The sequence below is a fragment of the Siphateles boraxobius genome, unplaced genomic scaffold (assembly GCF_051911475.1).
Source record: "Siphateles boraxobius isolate OS27281-9 unplaced genomic scaffold, OSU_SipBor_1 20, whole genome shotgun sequence".
Classification (NCBI taxonomy): domain Eukaryota; kingdom Metazoa; phylum Chordata; class Actinopteri; order Cypriniformes; family Leuciscidae; genus Siphateles; species Siphateles boraxobius.
The window spans coordinates 21,161,283-21,185,000 of record NW_027508811.1 but is presented as its reverse complement, the minus strand read 5'-3'; the positions used below and the strand labels follow the sequence as shown (position 1 = coordinate 21,185,000).

Below are 23,718 nucleotides of genomic sequence, written 5' to 3'. Positions count from 1 at the left end.
TACACATGGTTAGAAATTAATAAGACAGTCACCGCAACAGAGAAAAACATCCTCATGTGTGCCACTTATATCCCTCCAGCAGAGTCTCCATATTTTAATGAAGACAGTTTCTCCATTATTGAAGTAGACATTAATTACTTCCAGTCACAGGGAAGCGTGCTGCTCTGTGGAGACCTGAATGCCAGAACAGGTGAAGAACTGGACACACTGAACTCTCAGGGGGACAAACACCTGCCTGGAGGAGACGTCATCCCCACACCTATACAAGAACAGAGACACAACTATGATAAAACAACAAACAAAAGCGGAACACATCTTCTTCATCTGTGTCGCACACTAGGTCTGTTCCTAGTCAACGGCAGGCTTCGAGGAGACTCCTACGGTAGATACACCTACAGCTCATCTTTCGGTAGCAGTACAGTTGACTATTTTCTGACAGACCTTAACCCAAACTCCCTCAGAGCGTTCACAGTCAGCCCACTAAACCCCCTGTCAGACCACAGTAAAATAACCCTCTACTTAAACAGAGCAATGCCCAACCAAGAAGCATCTAAACAAACCAGCTCCACTCACTTAGAAACATGTACAGATGGAAACAAAACAGTAAAGATACATATCTAAGCACAATTAGTCAACCGAAAATTCAAGCCCTATTAGATCAATTCCTTGCCACTCCTTTCCCGCACAATAGTGAAGGTACAAACCTAGCAGTAGACAAGCTGAACAGAATATTTGAGGTATCAGCAACATTATCCAACTTAAAAACCAAAAAAAGAAAACCAAAAAGACCACATGCCACTGAGAAATGGTTTGACAATGACTGCAAAAAACTTAGGAAAGAATTAAGAACCCTATCCAACCAGAAACACAGAGATGCTGACAATGAAAACATCCGTCATCTCGATCACGAAAAACTTAAACTATATAGGAATATTTTAAGAAAGAAAAAAGAACAAAACACAAAAAGTCAACTCAGGGAAATTGAAGAATCCTTAGAATCCGACCAGTTCTGGAAACATTGGAACACACTAAACAAACCCTACCATCAAGAACTAGCTATCCAGAATGGAGATGTTTGGATTAACCACTTCTCCAACCTCTTTAATAATGTAAACAAAAATCAGGAACAAAATGCCCTTTATGACAAACTAAGGGTTTTAGAATCAACCATCAAAGACAACCAGAACCCCTTAGACTCCCCAATGACACTAACCGAACTATTAGACAAAATCCAAACCCTGAAATTGCAAAAAGCCTGTGGTGTCGATGGCATCCTAAATGAAATGATTAAATACACAGACCACAATTTCAAATTAGCCATTCTCAAGCTCTTCAATATCATCCTGAGTGTAGGTATATTCCCCAACATTTGGAACAAAGGACTTATTACCCCAATCCATAAAAACGGAGACAAATTTGACCCTAATAACTACCGTGGTATATGTGTAAACAGCAACCTAGGTAAACTCTTCTGCAACATCCTAAACAACAGACTAGCCCATTTTCTCAGAGACAGAAATGTCCTGAGCAAGTGTCAAATTGGCTTCCAACCAAACTATCGCACATCAGACCATATATACACTCTCCATACCTTAGTCAATAAGCAAATTAACGAAAACAAAAGTAAAATTTTCTCATGCTTTGTTGACTTCAAAAAAGCTTTTGACTCCATTTGGCATGAAGGTCTTTTTCTTCAATTAATCCAGTGCGGCATTGGAGGACAAACATATGACATCATCAAATCAATGTACACAAACAACAAATTTGCAGTTAAAATTGGAAACAAACACACAGAATTCCTCCCTCAGAGCCGTGGCGTAAGACAGGGCTGCAGCTTAAGTCCCACGATGTTCAATATCTACATAATTGAGCTAGCGAGGGCTCTGGATCAGTCTGCAGCACCTGGCCTTACTCTACTGGACACTGAAGTCAGATGCCTTCTGTTTGCTGATGATCTGGTGCTGCTGTCTCCCACTAAAGAGGGTCTACAGCAGCATCTAGACCTTCTGCACAGCTTCTGTCAGTCATGGGCCCTGTCAGTTAACCCCAAAAAGACAAAAATAATGATTTTCCAAAAAAGACCCAGCCGCCAAGACCAACATCATAGTTTTAAATTGAACAACATGCTCCTTGAACACACGCAGGACTACACTTACCTTGGCATAAATATTAGCAACACAGGAAATTTTAAAAAAGCTGTTAACGACTTGAGAGACAAGGCACGGAGAGCCTTTTATGCTATTAAGAGAAATATCCAAATTGACATCCCAATCAGAATCTGGCTAAAAATAATGAAAACAGTAATAGAGCCCATCGCGCTCTCACAGACCAAGAGTTCACTAAGTGGGACAAACACCCAATGGAGACTCTGCAGACCGAGCTGTGCAAAATCTTGCTACGAGTTCAGCGCAAAACCCCAAATAATGCCTGTAGAGCAGAATTAGGATTATACCCCCTTGTAATAACGATTCAAAAAAGAGCCATTAAATTCCATGCCCACTTAAGAAATAGTGATGAACAGACCATCCATCACAAAGCCCTGTCCTACCAAGAGCTGAAGCCAGAGAAGAACGCCCTCGGATGATTGGTCTTAGAGCTGACGTCACAAACTGACAATAAAAACATACCCAGACCAAACCAAATAATTAAAACACAAAAAGAAAAATACCTCAAACATTGGACAGACACAACAGCAAAACAGAGTAAATTGGAATGCTATTTGTCCCTAAATAGAAAATATGAATTGGCAGGATACCGGAGTAAAGTGAGCGACCCTAAACTGAGGAAAGTCCTGAGCATGTACAGACTCAGTGAACACACACTGAGCATAGAGACAGGCAGACACAGACAGACCTGGCTCCCGAGGGAAGAGCGACTGTGCCCACACTGCACAGAGAACCAAGTGGAAACAGAGCTACACTTTTTGACATCCTGCCCCAATTATACAAACATTAGGGACACTTTTTATCCCCTTTTCACAACCCAACAGAAAGACTTCCATCAGAAATCTAATATGGACAAACTCCCACTCCTGAAAGCCCAGTGAGCCCAGTGAGCTCAAACCTGGCGGCCAGGTACGTGAGGTCCTGTCACGAAGAAAGAGCCTCTGGCAGGACAGAGCTACCAACGATACACCTAGAGACACTGATATAACTATTAGAAGATTATTTATTTTTTTATTGCAATGTTTATTTCCATGTAAAAAAAAAAAAAAAAAAAAACTACTTTTTTTTATTATTTATTTATTTTATTGTGTAGTTTTATGAATGCTTTGGCAATGTAAAGATTTCTTTCACCATGCCAATAAAGCTATTTGAATCTTGAGAGAGTGAGAGAGAGAGAGACAGTGTGAGAGAGAGAGAGAGAGAGAGAGAGAGAGTGAGAGTGTGTGTGAGAGAGAGAGAGAGAGAGAGAGAGAGAGAGAGAGAGAGAGAGAGAGAGAGAGAGAGAGAGAGAGAGAGACACAGCGCTTTGAGAAAAGGTCACTTCTGATTTGCAATTATAGTTTCAACATCTGAGTGACCCTCCGATGGTTTTTCAAACGGGACGTTGGTGTTCAAACAGAGGACACACACATATGCAGCTTTATGATAATGTTGACAGATCATTCAAAATCATATTTTTGGAACAGCGAATTATGAATTAAATCTCATCATTACTGTTCGTTTTAATACTATGAAAGTGGCCTATTTTATAATTTAGCTTATTTTGTGTTTTAGGCAACTATAAGGTTAATAATGTCTGATCTTTAACCATTGTGCATAATTATTTAGACCTGGAGGAATCAGAAAAACTCCCATATCATCAGGTGCAAGCTTTATGATAATGTATGATAATAAGAGTAAAGGGAATCAAAGTCGAGACATCACCAATTCGGTGCCCGCATCAAATTTATTTGACAAAAAGTGATTTTATATACATATAAAATCATTAAAAGCAAATAAAGGGTCTACTTTTATGTTTCAAATAAATTTTGTTAAAATAAAAATCTCAAAAGTTTGTCCCGTATTTGTTAGAAGTCATTCAGTGTTACAGGAACAAGAAGCCACTCAAATCATATCAAAAACTGATAGTCATTCAACAGTCTGACATCATCACAAAGCACCCTGAAGTTTATTGCTCCTAAATATTTGATAATTTCACCTTTTCATGGTGTGGTACCCTAAGTTACAAAAACACGCCATTCAGTGAAAATGTCAAAAATAATAATACTAGTTAGTAAATGTTATTGTAAATGTAATTAAAAAATTGTGATTTACTTTACTGGTCAAGCTCACTATTTAAAATTGGTGGCCAGCTGATTAGCTGACGTAGAAGTTTCGTCATTCAGGGTAATGCACATTCTCTGGTACACCACAGCCTCATCCATTACACTGAATGACAGCATCACTGTATAGATAACAATTAGCATCTTATTTATATTACAGATAAATGATGAATGTTTAGCACTGACAAATAGGTGTTGAACTTCATTGGTTTTATTTGTTATCGATTTATTTTAAATGCCCACAAACAGAGAGAGTTGCTAGGCACTGTAAAAAGCCAAACAGTAAATGCAGACCCAGTAGCGCGGGCGGCTTTCTTAGCAAGAAAACGAGAAATGAGAAAAGTATTGGAGGATTGCAACTGTCAGAAAAATAGCTTACCAATATTTCTGAACATAGAGTCACAAGTTCAAGAGAGGCCATTGAAGGGATTCTCCACCCAAAATACCCATCCCAATGAAGCCATTTATGTGAGCAAACAGAAAGTATTCATAAATACAGCTGCAAGCAGTCATTATTGGGGTCCAGCAAGTCAGAAACAAAGTGACAAGCTAAGCAAGCATGGCAGGGAGCATCAGAACAGCAGAATAAAATGCTTTTTATTTTTCAACATCTGCTTCTGCCTACATTTAGTCAGGAATATTATTAAAACTAATCTAATGATACAGACTATCAATACTAAAAACATGGCAATAATGGGAACAATGACGATTTTCGCTGTCTTTTTAACAAAATGTGTCCTTCAGCGTAACAGATATATTTATATAAAAATTAAACATTCTTATTCTGACCTGTATGTATTAAAATATATAATAGAATATGTGATCATACTAATTTTGACTATTTTAAATGACTTATATTTTTCTTTACATAAACTTATTGCTGACAAATGGGTAAAACCTAGTATAAAGTATAAATATTTAAAAATTAAAATTAATTAGTATTTGGGGGCTGCAACGTGTTCCTTAAAATCAGTCTTAATTTGTCATCAAATTATTCTTTTTTGGTATATAAGCTATTGTTACACTGAATAATATTTTAGTCGGTGACTTCTGTAAATCATGGTAAAAAATTTATGATAGATTTTTTTTTGCTCAGAAAAATATAAAATTAAACTGGACACATTCTAATGTATGGGGAACAACAAAAAAATTTAAAGCTGTATTACACTTCTTTTTTTCTACTTTGACTCAAGAACACTTTAGTCTGTCTGCTGGGTTATGCTAGCTGTAAATTAGCCCTCTATGTCTGGTTGCCATGGAGATCATTAGTAAAAGTCATGCTTGAAGCTAAAGGGTCAGAAGAGTCTAAAACTTTAATGTGCAAAGCTGAGATAGGAAGTGATATGCAGGTACGCATATGAATGTCGGCTTGATTGTTGCGTGAAAGAGAGGAAAAAGTATAAGCACTTTTTATTGGATGAGAGCACTTCACTAAGCCAGATGGTGAAGAGGGTTCTTTAAAAGACACTCACATTAGCTCTTATAAACACCCTGCGTGGCTTAAAATGGCCTCTTGAAACCTTTCAAAACCAAACCTCTTCATTCTGTGTGGGGGCCGTAAAATCAAGGGTCATATTGCAGCATTTTTTCTTATTTTTAATAAAACTGACCACAATGTAATAAATTAATTAATTTGTTGATTGTCACCGATTAGTTAGAGGAAAATCAATATAACGGTACATAACGGTATATCAAGTTTAAACCTGGAATTAGAGCTGCTAAAAAATTGTTATATTAGTTTATAATTTTATAAAGATTATATTAGACTCAAAACCATAGCATGTATGACACTGACTCATTTGCAGGGCTATGACCCACAGTTGCCCCCCTTGGCGCTGGCCAAGAGTGAACATAAGCAATTGGGAAATAAGTTGGATGTATAACAGTATATTGGATCCTTGCATTCGGTCTTAAAGAGACAGCAGCCTAATATTCCTGATGCTGCCTGCGTCATCAACGTTAATCAAACAAAAAAAGCCCTTTAAATTTACTAGGATTATTCTATATTTAATTTATACAGTGAAGACTATGCATTGTTTACATTTGATTACTTTCTATTGATAACGACTGTTCTGTTTTTTCCCCCTACAGGAATGCTGTATTTGCTATATACCTGTAAGACTTTAATTCATCTTCGAAAAATAAAGTCATTTTAAATTAATTCTGAAAGATTTCTGTCCCTCAATTGTGTGTCCACACAAATACCACTTTGTCGCTTCAAAAAGTTCATAAAGAGATCCTAAAACTAATCCATATCAATGGAATGGTTTAGACCAATTTTTCTGATGACACATAATCGCTTTATATGATGAACAGAGTGAATTTAGGCTTTTATTCACATATAAACATTGATCAGCGAAGTGAACAGAAGTTCAAACGAACCTGCTTGACGTGCAAGAACAAACCTCCTTGGTTCTCACACAGCGCGAACATGCTTGAGCTTCCGTTTACCATATCTGATGTGTGCGTTGATTAATGTTTATGTGTGAATACAAGCCTAAATTAAATCTGTTAATCATATAAAGCGATCGAGTCTCTTCAGAAATTTTTAAATAAACTGCTCAATTCATATGGATTAGTTTTACGATCTCTTTATGAATTGACAAATTAAAGTGATCGTTAAGAAGCTGTCAATGGAGGGAATGCAATCTCTCGAATTTCATTAAAATATCTTAATTTGTGTTTTGAAGATGAACGAAAGTCTTACGGTTTTGGAACAGCATGAGGATGAGTAACTGATGACAGAATTTTCATTTTTGGAATGGCTGGTGCCGCACTACCCAGAAATGCTAGTTCCCCTTGTGTCTGTTCCAAAATCAACTGACAAATCATTAACACATTCGCTTTTTCACAGCATTTTTTTCAAAATTATTAAAAACATCATAAGGCATACATTGGTACATACATTGGTAATAAATGAAAGTCTACAGTCAAACCAAAAATTCTTCAGACACCAGATATACATTTTTTACTAGTGGGTGCAGGACTCTACAGTTAATTTATGTAAGTGATGATAGCAAAATAAAGTAAACAGTAGGGATGGGAATCGAGAACCGGTTCTTCTTCAGAACCGGTGCCCAGTAAACCAATTCCTTGGAACCGTTATTATGCCTGCTTAACGATTCCGCTTATCGGTTCCGCTCGTTGCAAACGTGTCATGACGTCACACACGCGCTGCCTTGTTTTGGTTCAGAATGCAGCAAACATCGAGGCAGAAGCGCTCTAAAGTTTGGTTATATTTTACGCGAAAGAACGACAATATGAGGCGCCGTCAAGGGCTTAAATCAAACTTCATTCACGCACAGTTGCACACATATATGAAACACTTGCATACACATATACTAAGTAGTAAAACATACATGTACACAGCTGAATGCTCGAACAAATACATATGAAATGCACAACGACACACCTAAAGTCGCTCACGCACATACACGCAAACTCTACACACACGAGATGCGCGGAACTCTCCAGGCACATACTCATATGAGACGCGCACGCGCGCACAAACTCTCCACGCACATACTCAATAGACGCGAACACACACACACACACACACACTAACACACACTCTAACTCGCGCACATACTCAATGAGAGTATGACGGCGCCTCATAACAATACGGTCACTTGAAACATTTGTAAAATTTCCATTTCGTCAAAGGGGGGAACTACCTCCAATATGCAGAAACATTTGGCCACACATACAGCATGAACAGACTTTAGTCCCATGAAACTTAAACTGGAATGTCACTGTTTCTGTCGCTGCGACTTCACGAACAGGCGAACACGCGCACGCACGCACACATCACTTTTGAAGTAAAATTGAAAATTGAGGATGCAGTGCATGTAATGCATGAGATATCGAATTGAACTGAATTGATGACATGATAATCGTAATCCAACCGAACCATGAGACCAGTGTAGGTTCACACCCCTAATACTCTGTGCGGTGTCAGCGAGTTAATAATAATTAACAAACAAATAAGTTAAGTTATGATTTCCATTACACGAGAGTAGATGTTAAAACTTCATGCTGATTTGTACTCGGCTTTCGCCAAGATAAGCAACACTTAACTTAAGTTATAAGTTCAATAAGTTAATACAAACAAACAAAATTGTACTTATTCCCTCACCCAATGAGAATCGATAACAGAATCGATAAGGAATCGAATCGATAAGCAATATCGATAATGGAAACAGAATCGTTAAATTCTTATCAATTCCCATCCCTAGTAAATGGTGACATAATATACCCAAAAATTCTTCATACAGTGGACTACCAGTAAAAAGTATATAAATTGGGACCAAAAATTCTTCAGACACTGAATGTTACAGCTGACAGCTATTCAACCTAATTCATTTGTGAGACAGTCTAACAGAAGGATGGCCAAAACCATAAACTGATTTGAGTTCTTGTCATAGTTTATTACCATTTTCTAAACTTTAGTGAATAAACTGTGATAACTTGAGAAATGTTGAAGGTGTCTGAATAAATTTTGCTTTGACTGTATATTCAATAGAAAAACATTGTGATTATAATGAAAACTGTGTACAGTAAATACCTGTTTAAATGAATTCAGTAATCATCATAACGTTGTATTTATGAAAGTATGTATACTGTCACTATATGAAGCATATATGAACCCATAGTAGCCAACTGCTAGTAGAAATGTTTAACAACAGCCTAGTGGATGGATGTATCCAGAGATGCTGATGTGACATTAATAGGATGGTTCAAAGCTGGGTAGACAATCATGTGGCAGGGAAAGTCAATGAGATTCCACTAACAAGGGAGAGGCTACAGTACTGACCTCTCTGCGCCGCGATGCCCAGCAGCTCTGTTTTATCTTCCACACAACTGCGGCCACCAGAAGCAAGGACAGGAAACAGCTACACACATGACATAACAGGAAATGGAGAGGAAGAAGACAACTGTTAAGGTTTTCGGATGTTCCATTAGGGAAAACAATGAGACAACCATGTTCCAATGAACATCACATCTCGAGCACACACACAGAGCTGTTCATGTTTAATGTATTAGCGGTAGTTGCACATCCGCAGGTGTGATAAAGATCAGGAGTGTTGGTATCCTCATGGTATCGGGGCCAAAGCTCATGAATGCGCCTCTCGTGTATAGGAGAACTGGGCTGTATGCGAGGGAAGCATAACTGTAGGTGCATGTTTATACCTTATAAGTGCAGGTGTGTGCAGAGCTGAGATACATTCGCCCTGGGTCTTGGGAATAGCTCACCCCCACACACACTCACACAGAGCAAGGCTATGAAGAGTTGGTGTAATTTATCATGGCCGAGCTGACATAACTAATGATGAGGAACCACAGCCGACCACAGCCAAGGCTTAGTGTAAGTATGTTACGTGCACTATATGCTTCATACGTGTCTAAGCATGACAACATCTGAGTGATTATTATATTTTAATCACCTTTTTGCTGCTTGTGAATCAGTATGACCTAAAATTTGTAATGCGTGTAAGAAAGTGTGTACGTGACAGAAACATAGGGGGAGTTTGCTGTATATGGTCTGCTTCCTGAATCAATAAGATATTACAGCAGGTCCTCAAGAGGTGAATTAGAGCTTCGAGCTATATCACACCCCAAACACACTGCAATCCAACTAGTTCCATAAAAATGTACAGCATTGTAGCATGTTAGAATATCTGTGACTTCAGAAATACAAAGACTTCACCAGTAATTTGTGTGGTTGGTTATAACACAAGCAAAGTGTCTCACCTGAAGAATGTGACAAAGAACTGAACCAAATCCATGAAGTTACTGTGTTGAGAGAAAGCGATCTGAAAATAAGAGAGAAACAGGTGTTAAGTAGTGAGAAAACATTTTTCATCAAATTATTTTCATGCTTATGCATGACTATACATGTACTTTTAGTTTTTCTAAACAGGACGTGGGAGCAAACGTTTCGTTTCTGTCTGTACCAATACTGCCCCCTGCTGATTCATGACACCCCCCTCCCTCCCCTCTCTCTCTCCATCCCTCTTTCCACACACACAATCTATAGAAAAGAGCATCTCTATGGTTTCAGCCTCTCCATTCTAATTCAAGTAAAAAGTAATCACATTATTTTGGCATAACGGCGTTACTATGATGATCCTCCAATAATAAGGTGAGAGCCTTTTCAATTTTATCCTGGGTTATTAATGCTCCAGAACAAGCCTAATTGCAGTACCAAAGGTATAGGAGCAGTTTTATTTATTTTATTATTATTTATCTTTAGTTTGTATTGTAATATTTGAAATATTTTTTAATAAAATTAATTTACTATTTATTCATTTTAATTATTTTTTAAATAAAAAAAATCTATTTAAAGGTCCCATATTGTCAAAACTGAAATTTCCTGGGTTTTTTCATGATAACAGAGGTTCTAGGGGCTATGAAACTACCATATTTCATGTTTCAAAACAGTCGATCCACAGACAAATGCACAAAGCCTGAATAAAGAAGCTGTGCCTTTTCACGAGCTGTTGTGACTTCTGTATAAATGTGATGTCAGAACTACTCAGTCACCGCCTTCAGTCACCTTCCCCCTCCAATGGTGGGTCACTCAGAAAACAACAGGCCAATCAGAAGAGAGGCTCATGAATATTAAGTAGACAGGCCAAAATCGACCTGTTCTTGGCAGAGCTCATGAGAAAGGAGCTGTAAAAATATATTGAGATGGTTTTAGGTAATTATACCACAAATATATATATTCTTAAGAACATCAAAACCTAAAATAAAACTTCAGAAAGTTGTACAATATGGGACCTTTAATTGAATTTTACATTTTATTATTTATTTTTTAAATTGTTACACTGTTTTTCCTCAAAACCTTAACAAGCAACCAATCATTAACTTCTACAGTGCTTGCTTTTTAAAATATTCATACAGCACTGCTACAACTTTATACATTGTGTTTAGTGTCTGAGAACTAAACTAGTGGCAAACACTCCTCTGTGGTTTCATTAATTTTTTCCCCTTAGTTTTTTTCAGAATATGTAAGACAACCAGAGGATATTTAAATGTCGACGTTTACCCAGATTGCCAAGCTGTTATTAAAACTGGTCACATGCTCACCGTGTTCGGTCCTTATCATATCAGTGTTATTAACCTTGTAAATATGCAAACGAGAATGTTAACTAAGGGCTTACAAAGGCTTTACTGTGTGAAAAAAACCTGATTAGCCTGAATTAATTAAATTACTAAAAATCAGCATGTGAAACATGGAACAAGCCCACAATTATGTTCACTCAATATTTAAAATGACCCTTTGAAAGTAGCAGTGCAACAGTTACATCACTTTCAGTCCCTCTTTTAAGGGATGCAATATCTCAAACTGTCTACCACAATAAAGAGGGCAGAGTCTATGGGACACCGGAGACATTTCCGCTTTAAAATACTGTCATTTTCTCTCCATCTTCCACCTGCTTTCTTAATCTTCCCTCTCTATTCCTCCAGGCATTTCCAAAATAAGCACAGCATTTTCAGCGAGGGAGAGAACACGGTAAAAGAGAGCATGCCAGACGTCCACAGCATGGAGGGTGAATTCACACAGAGCTCTCATTGAGCAGATACTGTGCAGTGATACAGCCTCTCTCACACACACCACACGCTTCTCATGCTCAGACACACAGTCTCAAAGACAAACGGGGCCTGACTCACAGCTCCAGCACACACTGATACCCACACGCATTCAACATGAAACAATAGCAATCCGACTATCAGTGTCATTCACACATGACAACCTGTGACTCGCACGGCATTCATGTGGTGTACGTGTGTGACGTAAACACTAAATATAGCTTGTTAGTCATGATTCAGGAGACAAAGACGTGGCTTACGCAAACTAACCGAGAGAACATTCTAGTACACCTGTCAAGTTTAGCTATTTAGCGTAACTGAAATGCGCTTTGTCTCGTGTGGTCTGTAGAGGAGGATGTTAACAGGAACCTGTCACAATCAAGTTATAAAAAACAGAAATCATCAAGCCTGTAGAATCAACAAGTGCAAATATCTAGTCAGAGTTTAATGGAGAAGTGTGTCATTTCTGCAGCATAAGGAAAAACATTCTGCCCCCATCTGATTTTGTTTGCACAAACAGGAAGTCCCAGCCCAAACTCACACCATTGGCTGAGGTTTAAATTGACGTCGGACTTCTCAAAGAAACAGATCCATGCTTTTTAAAGCATGACACAGCCGCACTCCTTGTGAAGTCAACCTACAAATAGACTTTAAACTAAACATTAAACTGGGCTAAAAGAACTTCAAGTTGATTCCAGTGTATATTCAAGTGTGTATTTTATTGAATTTTACAAAACCTGTCAAAAACATCTAAACCTGCCTTTCCTCTATTTGCGACAAACCATTTATTTCCAATGTAGAGTAATAAAAGAGCTGGGCAGAGTTCTGACTTAGGGTTTGGGTGCATTCAAATATTTGAACTTTTTTGGAGGGGGGGGAAATTAGCTAGATTCAGTGCAAACACCCAATCGAATAGGATGTATTATAATCAAAACTATTATATATTTTTGCACTAGAACATTATTCTTTAAAACCTATTTATGTAAAATTAGTGGTTTTTTTTAGTATTATTATTATGTAATTATTGGTTTTTATTGATTAGGACTAGAAAACCTCCCTTTTTCAGATGTAAAAAGGACTTTTTGTGTGTGTGTGTATGTATATATATCCAGCCATACATTCATTATTCATTCATTAAAACATTAAAATAAGTGGAGGTTAATATCTGCAAAATGAAAAAAATTGTAAAACTGTCAAAAAAGCAACTTTAGTCATATTTCACCCCAAAATTTTGTATCATGACATTTAAGCCAAAAAAATAATGTGAATAAATAATTATTATATAATTTAAATTGTATTTAAACACAGTGGTAGCATTTGTTGTACTGAATTATATTTACACTGATTTAAAAAAAATTTTTTAATATATATATTACAGTAAAATGATAAAACTATTTACTACATTTTACTATACTATATATTACTATATAGTAATTACTATATTCCAGTAGAGGATGTAATTGGAATAACCATTGAGAATAATGATCAAAGTAAAATGCCTAGAGTAAGCAAGCTTCATTGCCATGAAATGCACAAAACCATAGTGATTCTTTAAATAAATAAATAAATAAAATAAATAAGTAAGTTTCATTATGTAAAATATATACAGTATATATATTTTTTTATTTGGGGGTGACGTGTAACTTGTACATTTAGCTTTTAAATAACATTCACACACAGAAAGTCAGCACATGAACATTACACGCATACACACTTCCATTCCAACGGCCAAAAACTACACAGGCCGCAGACTCTTTTACCACAGGCAAAAAGAAAACAAGAGGCAGAAACAGAAGGATGGAATTGTGCCTCTTCTGAACTTTCTGATCTCTCTTATTCCTCTCAGGCTCTTCCCTTAGTCGCTCTCTCAAATAACCATGTGTTTCAACTTAACATTCCTTCTGACAACTCTCAGTCTCAGGCTGCCATGTTTACAGAGCAGGTTGCGTTTTTCTCCAGCCCGAACTCTCTCGTCGTTCTCCTCTAAACTCCTGACAAAAGCCCCTCTGTCCACAGCGCGACCCCTCTACCCATATTCGCTCTCGGATCCACACAAACATTCTGTTAGACAAAACGTGGAATCCAAAGGTCAGTTCGAAAAGGGAAAGGTGAGCGAGAGAGACAATAAGCGTTACCTGTGAAATTCACCCTTTCTCCATGAGCTGAGGAGAGAACGTGCTCTAGAACACTGGTAGGACAATCAAACACAAACTCTGAGTTTCAGCGTCCGAGCACAGGAGGGTAAGCGAGTTCACTTTCCAAAGCAAAGGAAGAGAGGAGGGGGAAAGGAAAAGAGGAGGAGAGGAGAGAAGAGGAGAAGAGAAGAGGGAGGGAAAGGAAAGCTCTGCAAAATCATTTCCAGACCAGACAGAAAAGACCAAAGATATATGAGAAAAAATAAAAAAACATTGCCTCTGTGAATTTACAGATGGAAGGAGCAATATAAGCTAGCAAAACAAAAGAAAAAGACCCTTGCTGATGTTTACGTGGCGCTCACACACACAGGCATGACATTTCCTCCGTGTATGCCAACGGACCAAATTACGAGTGAGCTCCTCTCACCTGGATTTTGACTGGCCAGGTGAAGTTGCTGACGTAAACATAGAAGGTGATGTTGGCATTGCTACGGAAATCGAACTTCTCGTTTGAGAAGCTATCCTTGAACTCCTTTATGTTGCTGCGGGAGACTATAGGGATTTCCTCACCAGCTTGAGTCCCAGCTGCTCAGAAAGGAAGAAATGCACGGTGAGAGGAAGGATGAGAGATTCAACTGCAAACACAGATCATTTATGATGTGCTCACAATGTTTGTGCAACACATTTGGGGGGTCCATACCTGCAAAGCTGGTTGCCCATGTGATGTTGAGGTTGAAGTTTTTTGAGGCATTGATGAACATGTCCAGGTCTCGATTTTGCTGCAAGAAAAATCCAAAAGACATCCAGACAAAATAAATCGATAAAGTAAATTAAATTTATTCCTGTGATGGCAAAGCTGAATTTAGAGCATAATCACTCCAGTCTTCAGTGTCACATGATCCTTCATAAATTATTTTAATATGCTGATTTTGTGCTTGGGTAATTTTTTTTCTTATTATTATTATTAGAAATATAGAAGATGGTTGTGCTGTTTAACATGTTTGAAAATGGTGATACTTTTTCAGGATTCTTTGATGAATAGAAAGTTAAATGAACAGCATTTATTAAATATAAATCATTTGTAACATTATAAATGTATTCCCTGTCACTTTTGATCAATTTAATGCATCCTTGATAAAGTATTAATTTCTCTGTTTAAAAAAATAAATAAAACAATCTTACCACAAACGTTTGAACGGTATCACTGTTTCCACAAAAAATGTTAAGCAGCAAAACCTGTTTTCAACATTGATAATAATAAATGTTTCTTGAGCAGAAAATCATCATGAGACTGATTTCTGAAGGATCATGTGACACTGAAGACTGGAGTAATGATGCTGAAAATTCAGCTTTGCATCACAGGAATAAATTACATTTATAGAATATATAGAATTTATTATTTAAATTGTAATAATATTTCACAATATAACTATTTTACTGTATTTTTCAATAAATAAAGGCAGCCTTGGTGAGCATGAGACTTTTTTCAAAAACATTAAAAAAAAGAAAAGAAAATGTTCCCAAACTTATGTATTATATAAAACATTTTGAGTGTGAATTTCCAGCAAAAATATCAACACTTTTGTTCAAAAGTTGAGTCTTTTCTTAAAGAAATCTCTTATGCTCACAAAGTCTACATTTATGTATGGGAGTAATGCATATACATTTGCTGCATTCTGTTTCTACCCAATTTCAACTTAAGAACATTTCCTTGGAAAACCACCCATATGATGTATCATTTCCTCTGTTCAACAGGGAAGTTTATTGATAACAATAATACCAAATGTACAACTGAACATCAATCAAATTAGTTTTCCATTTAATCATATCAAGATCAAACGTGTTGACAAATCAAGGTAAGATGTTGTTCTCGAAGTGTTGACCACAAATGTAAAAAAAAATGCTTTTTGAACAAAGTTTTAGAAGTCTTTTCAGCATAACGCACCTCATCCGGAGTTGCCACAAAGTTGATAGCAGTGTAGTACCGGTCGTCTTCCTGTGATAAACTGAAGGTAAACTGGTAGTCTATCAGCAGAGTGTCTGTGTCGGAGAAATACAATAGAGTTGTATGTAAGAAAGAAGAAAAAGGATGAGATATAATATTGGAAATGTATCACTATGAGACATTTTTATCTGGATATTTTCACAGATTGACTGAAACGTGCACAGGTTTGCAGTTTCTGTCTGGATCAGTCATGTAAGGACAAAATGAGTAGTTCTGAAAATAAATAAATGTCTCAAATAGCCACAATATGATGAGCCATCCGCTGCCGCACTGACATACTCACAGTAACACGTTCCCTTCAGAGGGTTGCCCTGGTAACGGTTCTCTACCTCACACCTGAGAGACAGAACGAAAAAAAAGAGCTCAGAGTGAAAATGAATAGAATTAGAAGGAACAGAGTTTGATAGAGACAAGATAACGATATGCTATCTGCCGTACATTTGACAAATTACTTCTAATGGCAGAGTGAAGAAAGCCTCCAGAGACTGAGACAGATCGAGTGTGTGTGTGTGTGTGTGGTTGTAGGCACACTTACACATTGCAGCGTTCTCCTTTGATGCCCTTGGTGGTACAGAAGCACTTGCCATTGTTAGAGTCACACATGCTGGCATGGCCGTTGCACTTGCATGCTACAAATGAACAACAAAACACATACAGGTGAGTTCCTACCAAATGGCCAACAACAGTCAACTGTATTTTGGCATGGGCTTGTGTTTAGACTTACGTTGACAGCTGCCCCCGTTTGTTGGATCACCATAGAAACCAGAGATGCAGCTCTCGCACTGTTTGCCCGTGGTGAGGTCCTCGCATCGCTCACACACACTCTCGTTGACACAAGAGCTGTGTCCGTTACACTGGCATGCTGCACAAGTGAGTAACAATATGATTAAACAGAAAAAAGAAAAAAAAAAGAATATTTCTATAAAAATGAAGCATTATCCGAAGTCAAACTGAGATAAAAGTAGCTAGAAATAGAGCCAGTGCAACATATCTTTAAAAAGCTGTATTTTTCATTCTTTTGATGATTTAACCCTCTTTTTAGTTGTAATATAGTCTCTCAGTCTACTCTGCAATGCATTGACACTGGTGTTTTTGTAAGCCAAACAATTAGAATCCAATAATAATAATAATAATATTAAATTATTATTATTCCTATGACAGTAATAGCCATATATTGTAAAACAAATGCACTGTAAAATAAATAAAAATTAATATTAAGGAAGTATATTATTTTATTTTAACTTTTTTGCTGCATATTGCTGTAGAAATTACAATACTTTGAACTTTGATGTAGGAAGATTATAACAGTATTTCACTTGATTTGTAATGAGAAACAGTAGTTTTCCGTCAAAATAATAGCTCAATGTTGGAAAATGCAAATGAGAAAATGATGGCTAACTGGAATATTGAAGTAAAATAATGACAAATGTTTTTGAAACAAAAAAGCTTGTTGAATTGCACTACTTGTAACCCTGCTTGCATTTTAATGCATTGTATTTTCAGGGCTTGCATTATGGGCTGAAATTCAACATGGTTGTACATTTAAGCTATGAATATTTAAATTCAACACATTTCACACATTTCATTATTAAAAATTAAATAATCTATATTCACTTTTCAGAATTCACTTCCAAAATATTAATTCCGTTTAAAAATACTTCCTATAATATTCGACAGGCAATTTTCAGTCCATTTTATTTCGCTTCATTCGTCCATATTCATGTAGGTGTCAGGTATGATGCACACTTTTTAGATAGTTGATATTAAAATGAGACCGTGCGGTAGGGCCTACTGAAAAAATAGCAATATTTACACATGATTTGACAGTTTATTTGATTAAATATCAAAAATCAGAAAGGTGTGCATCATGCCTGGCACCTACATGAACACTTTACCGTTGGTTCTATAACCAAGTCATTCTGTTGAAGTTAGAAACATGTGTACCAATGTCGTATGTAACTTTAGAGACGGTCCCTGTCCGAATATCCAGTGTCAAGCCAATATATGCCGGTATTTCACTGGGAATTGCTCAGCGTGAAACTTTGCGCGTTACGTTCATATTCTGAGTCCGCTTGCCTGTTCCTATATCTAGTTTAGCCTACATCCCCAATAAGGTGTGAGTTTGGTCTTTTATATCACTGTATTAGTCCATTAAGCGTTAAGTGTCCTGACCGCAGGGGAATCCTAGAGAATGACATTAAGGGAATCCCCAGTTCTGCAGCACAGCGCCGCGATTTAAAGTTAAGAAAACTAATCAAGTGAGAGAAATATATGTCTACTACTTCAGATTTAACGTTTTATCTGTACATCAGCATCGGGGAATAACATTATAAACTTGTTCACGGTAGAGAAAGCTGCTTACATGTACAAACTAACTGTGAAGACTTATATGTAAACACAGCTTGTGTGTCTTTATTAGCTTTTCCATATATATATATATATATATATATATATATATATATATATATATATATATATATATATACACACACACTGGCCCTGAAAATCATCACAAATACTTAACTCTTGCTCCACTTCTGTAAATCGTTTTTTATGAATGAATGACTCTCTCACCCATAGTTTTCTTCGTCAACAGCTGCACTTGCACCTCCTGCTGGTGAGGTCGACTAACAGCTATGGAGATTATCCATCGGCAATCTACTGATATTCCTGCTGTTCCCGGCCGGATGTTAAATGTTCTGTCGAATTTGAACCACTGAATTTGTGGAAGCGAATTTGTAAAGTGAAATAAAATGGACCAAAAATTGCCTGTCGAATATTACAGGTTGTATTTTGAAACAGAATGCATATTTTGGAAGTGAAATCTGAAACGTGAATATGGATTATTGAATTTTTAATAATGAAAATTGTGTGAAATGTTTTGAATCAAAATATTCACAGTTTAAATATACAACAATGTTGAATTTCAGCCCATAAAAATACAACGCATTAAAATGCAAGCAGGGTTAATGCAATGCATTTTTTTCAAGTAGCCTAATTCAACAAGCTTTTTTGTTTCTAAAAATTAATTTGTCATTATTTTGCTTCCATACTGGTGTTCATTCCCTGTTAACTGAGCCGTTCTTTGAGCTGATGCCTGAGCAAAGTACGCACTTCGCTTTGAAACACCCAGTACAAACAGACTATATACTTAATTCATACAATTGTGCAATTGCAACCATCGAAATAAAGTCAGAACCTCTAACCGATGTCATTTACCCATGTCGGTTATTTAAAAAAAAATATCCTGTTAATATTTTCCCATTAAAAACATACTACCGCGTGTGAAGTCACGTGACCCCGCCCCATCCAGTCAGTGGCATGGAAGCGATCTCAAACACCAAATCAACACATACAGACGAAGAGAGATCACTTTCGCTTGAGTCTTCACTAAACTTTGTCAATTCTAGGTCTTTTAAGGCTTGCCAGTTTGAACATTCAAGTGATTTTAGACCATCAGATTTGAATCATTATATTGAACTACTGCACTGATACATTGGGGCACACAAACACTCATGCAGACATGAAGATCGCGCACAGAAACTCACTGTCAACACTGTCCTGTGTTTTATCACTAAAGTAGCTTAGAAACTCAACAGTTATAGCATAGATTTTAAGTAACTACAACCCACAGCTTCACAATTAATAAAGAGATGGTATGACTAATTCACATGCAATCGCTCTCTCATTAATCCATTCAAATAAATGTACTCATTGCGCTAATTTATCTGTATCTGATTCAGAACAATCAGAAATCTGTAAGAAATGTTACGACCCATAGATAAAATAACTGCTGAAAGTTAGCTGTTATGTCGGAGCAATAGCACTACGTACACCGCCATGACATTTGACGTAGCTCTGCACAATCTCTGCGATCCGAGTTTGAGTCCCGATTCAAGGTTCGGCCTCTCTTAAGACAACATCTAGCCTGGGAAAACCCAGACGAACTTCCGGCAAATTTAGATTTGCTCTGCAAGTTAGTCTCGCGAAGAACCCATTCAAGTTCATTTCCAATCTTTCGAATTGAGGCACCAATCACAAACGTTGAGGCGGGCTATACAAGATGACGATCGATCTGATTTAAGGTCTTAAGGTCTATCCAATTGCTTACAGAGGCATTTGAGCGACGTCCGTTGGTGACGCCCCTTAGAAAATGAGCTGTGAATGAACCTTCCCCAGACCCTAACTCAGTTATGACTGAGAAAGGTCTGGTTTTAACCAGGCTAGACAACATCATTATGTTCATGTCAATTATTTTAAAATTCCAAAGATAATAAATGCATTCTATCATGAGAAGAAAATATCCAAAATTTAATAGTCGAGCACATGTACAGTACAAACCTTATCAGTGAACAAAAAACTAAATAAGTATTGATTAATCGTACGTAATTGAGGTAAAAATGTTCAATTAATTGATATTTCGATTTTAGGTCATATCGTCCAGCCCTAATTCGAACATTCGTGAATTCATTCATTTCATTAACACACAACACTATTACACAAGTCAGATAAGTTTTACCTGGGCACTGGATGAAGGACCAGTTGTAGTTGCCCTCTAGTGGGCACAAGCTCACATTCATCATTGGCTGAGGGGCAGGAATGAGGGAGGGGCCTGAAGATGAAGGAGCGTGGAACAGTGTTTGGATCGGACCGCGGTAAGAGCCCTCTATACACTGGCCCCGTCCTGTATTGCTGGGATCAGTGCACCACCCACAGCCAGGCTGGTCCAAACAGTAACCACAGGTCTTGTAGCCAGAGCAATTCTCCGCTACAATAAAAACACATACATTTATCAAAGGGGGTCATGCAGTGCAATCATCTCAAAGTGAACCCTTGACAGTAGTGTCAAGTTATTGATCTGAATTGATTTTAAGTCAGTTGAAAAGACTGCTTTGTCCATAAACACATGACGTGCTAATGTTCAATCTTCAATTTACAAAGAGAAAACAAGACACAGGCTGACAGGCATGAATCCACTGAATGAGAGCCAGACGTACGTGGGCAGCTGTTCATGGTGTACCACTCCATGCACTGGCCGTAGGGGAAGGATGCCACATAAGCATTAGAGTCCACGCACTGCCTCATGTTACTGCACCACATGCACTCTGAGCTCCCAATGGTGCACTCACTACAGGAAGAGCGCAGGGCACAGGGCGTCCGACACTGCTTCACACTGTGGTTCGCTGAAAGAAAGAGAGAGAATGTAAGAAAGTTACAAGAGAGAACAAATGGGGATTGAATAAAAAAAAAGTCCTTTAAAGATTCTCATGTCAAAAACCAAGACAAAAATAATTCTTTTTTTAAATTATGGGTAATAAAAGGTTTTTCAATAAATGATGCCAATAGGCATAATATAATTAATATAATATAATATAATATAATAGCAGAAATTGCATATACATTCCTGAAAAATGACACATTTTTTCTGTTCATCAGAAATATTATTTTAGGTCAATGCTGTGCGTGTATGTGTATCTTTCTCACTTGGCCGTTCACACAGACTCCCATTCACAGAGTTGACACAGGTTGCCGCCTTCAGTCCGTTGAAAGCGGGCTCAGCCAGGTACCCACAAAAACCAGCGTCACTGGGCTCACCCGGCAACCACTGCAGCGTGGAGTTGGTGAAGGGGGACATGTCCTCCCAGCACCAGTAGGACACATTAATCTTCCTCAGACCCACCCACGGGGTGATCAGTGCTTTTGACTGCAGCACAGGGGACAAATCATATTTAATTCCATTTAACATCTGAAGGGCTATACATCCAAAGCAGACTTGTGCCTCACAACCCTTAGGTGACAACGCCACAAAGAAACTACATGTGATGAAGACTAAAGACTATAGACTATGAAAGTATGCCACAAACTCACTTGCAATGATCTGTTGTGCATCTCTTTGAGGACAAACTGGACTTTTTTCTGTGTGGTGAGAGATGCCAGCACCGCCTGGTGACTACGACACCCCAGTTTAGCGTTGTCATACGAGTCCTTGGCTGTGATCAGCTTTAGACACGAATTCCCCACCAGGTGCCAACTCTCACCGCAGATATTCCCTAAAACACAAACATGGTATAATTATCAGGGCTCCAGATTAACCTATGAGCAGGGTTGGAAATGAACAGGGGCTTTAGGCAAAAATGATACCAAAATGATCCTAAATGCCCACCAAATTAAGGACAAAAAAAAATGCCTGTGTGATTAAACTAACTCTATTGCGAATGTTGTGATTAAAGTGAAACATGAAAAAATTTTGATTGTGGCATTACATTTCAATCTGCTCATATCAAAGATTTATTTTTACAAGCTGTTTTTTGCAGTGTTGAGCATTATAACCAATCACAAATATCTGTTGTGTCCATGAAGGCAATGGCCAATCAGAGGTGTTTAGATGATTTAATGTCATTTATGATTTGAATGTCAAAGGACCCGTTAATAACATTGCTCGTGTTCATTACCAGGAAGGGTAGTGCACTCTTGGTTTCTCATCTCCCATTGGCAGTTCTGATCTGTGGCACAACTTTTACAGCTGGTCCTCTTGCTGCACACAGAGGAGGGGTTATCCTTTGGACACGCCTCATACTCCATTATCCCCCCCTGCAGCCGGTTCACAGATTAAACATGTAAGAGCAAAGACTTACAAATTCATCAACTGAAATTTTTTGAAAATTGAAAGGCCTTTCACACACTTGTCTCCAAATCATAGAATATTAAAAAGTTCATTCTTACCTGGGAACTGGTGCAGTTGCTATGACCAGACACACAGAGTGCCGCACACCACTGGCAGCTGTTGGTGTTGGCTGTACAGCTGTAGCAGTCTGAATATTGGTCACACTTTTCAGCATCTACATCTGGAAAACACAGATAAATTACTGCATACAATGCCTGTGGCGGTAACTGGGCATTTAGTAATCTGAAACAAGTCATACATACTGCTAATCCTAAAGATAAATCTGTTGTAACTGCATCTGACAGGTCATTTAAGGTAGACCATGTAACTTTTTTGTTCAAAATCAACAAAACTTAAATAATGAGTCAATAAATCATCAATTCTTCTTCCGAAACGTGTTTTTATCTTACCCTGATTCACTATGGTAAGCCCGTTATGTTTATATTTAAGACGTGACAGGATGGTTTTTGGGGGAAATTGCATCCGTCACTCGCCTGTTCGTGTCTCGTCATATCCGTAAATAGAGAAAAGTTGCTTTGTCAAAAATAACTCTTTTCTATTTGAATACATTTTAAAATGTAATCTACTCCTGTGATGCAAAGGTGAATTTTCAGCATCATTACTCCAGTCCTTCAGAAATTATTCTAAATATACAGATTTGATGCTCAAGAAACATTTATTATCAATGTTGAAAACACTAGAGCTGCCTAATATCTGTTCAAAACGACAGCATTTATTTGAAAATTATAAATGTCTTTACTGTCACTTTTTTATATCAATTTAATGCGTCATTGCCGAACAAAAGTATTAAAATCACTAATAAAATCCTCCCGACTCCAACCTTTTGAACAATAGTGTAAATAAAATGTTTTGGCATTTAAGCATAAGCCATTAGATCAAAATGTAAGATGAAACGAAACTCCCATCTCAGTGAAAACTACAGTGATCACAAATCCTATCTGTATCGCCACATAAAATGACTGTAGCTCAAACACTGTTTGGAACTGTAATCCAGTCTGAATAGTTCTAAAGAGAGACACATGAAGTGTCA

The 23,718-nt window shown here is 37.5% G+C and overlaps 1 protein-coding gene across 1 annotated transcript in view; it reads right to left on the bottom strand.

The window, feature by feature from the left end:
* The window catches only part of atrn (attractin), an 81,139-nt gene that overhangs the window by 23,927 nt on the left and 33,494 nt on the right, over positions 1 to 23,718 (bottom strand). The window contains exons 13-26 of the mRNA XM_077237467.1: positions 22,727 to 22,848; positions 22,456 to 22,594; positions 21,872 to 22,053; positions 21,488 to 21,707; positions 21,001 to 21,186; positions 20,523 to 20,771; positions 16,728 to 16,865; positions 16,539 to 16,632; positions 16,287 to 16,339; positions 15,944 to 16,038; positions 14,699 to 14,777; positions 14,426 to 14,583; positions 10,019 to 10,080; positions 9,081 to 9,159 (exon numbers count right to left, since the gene is read on the bottom strand). Coding sequence (XP_077093582.1) covers positions 9,081 to 9,159; positions 10,019 to 10,080; positions 14,426 to 14,583; positions 14,699 to 14,777; positions 15,944 to 16,038; positions 16,287 to 16,339; positions 16,539 to 16,632; positions 16,728 to 16,865; positions 20,523 to 20,771; positions 21,001 to 21,186; positions 21,488 to 21,707; positions 21,872 to 22,053; positions 22,456 to 22,594; positions 22,727 to 22,848 — 1,856 coding nt within the window. The remainder of the gene's footprint in view (positions 1 to 9,080; positions 9,160 to 10,018; positions 10,081 to 14,425; positions 14,584 to 14,698; positions 14,778 to 15,943; positions 16,039 to 16,286; positions 16,340 to 16,538; positions 16,633 to 16,727; positions 16,866 to 20,522; positions 20,772 to 21,000; positions 21,187 to 21,487; positions 21,708 to 21,871; positions 22,054 to 22,455; positions 22,595 to 22,726; positions 22,849 to 23,718) is intronic.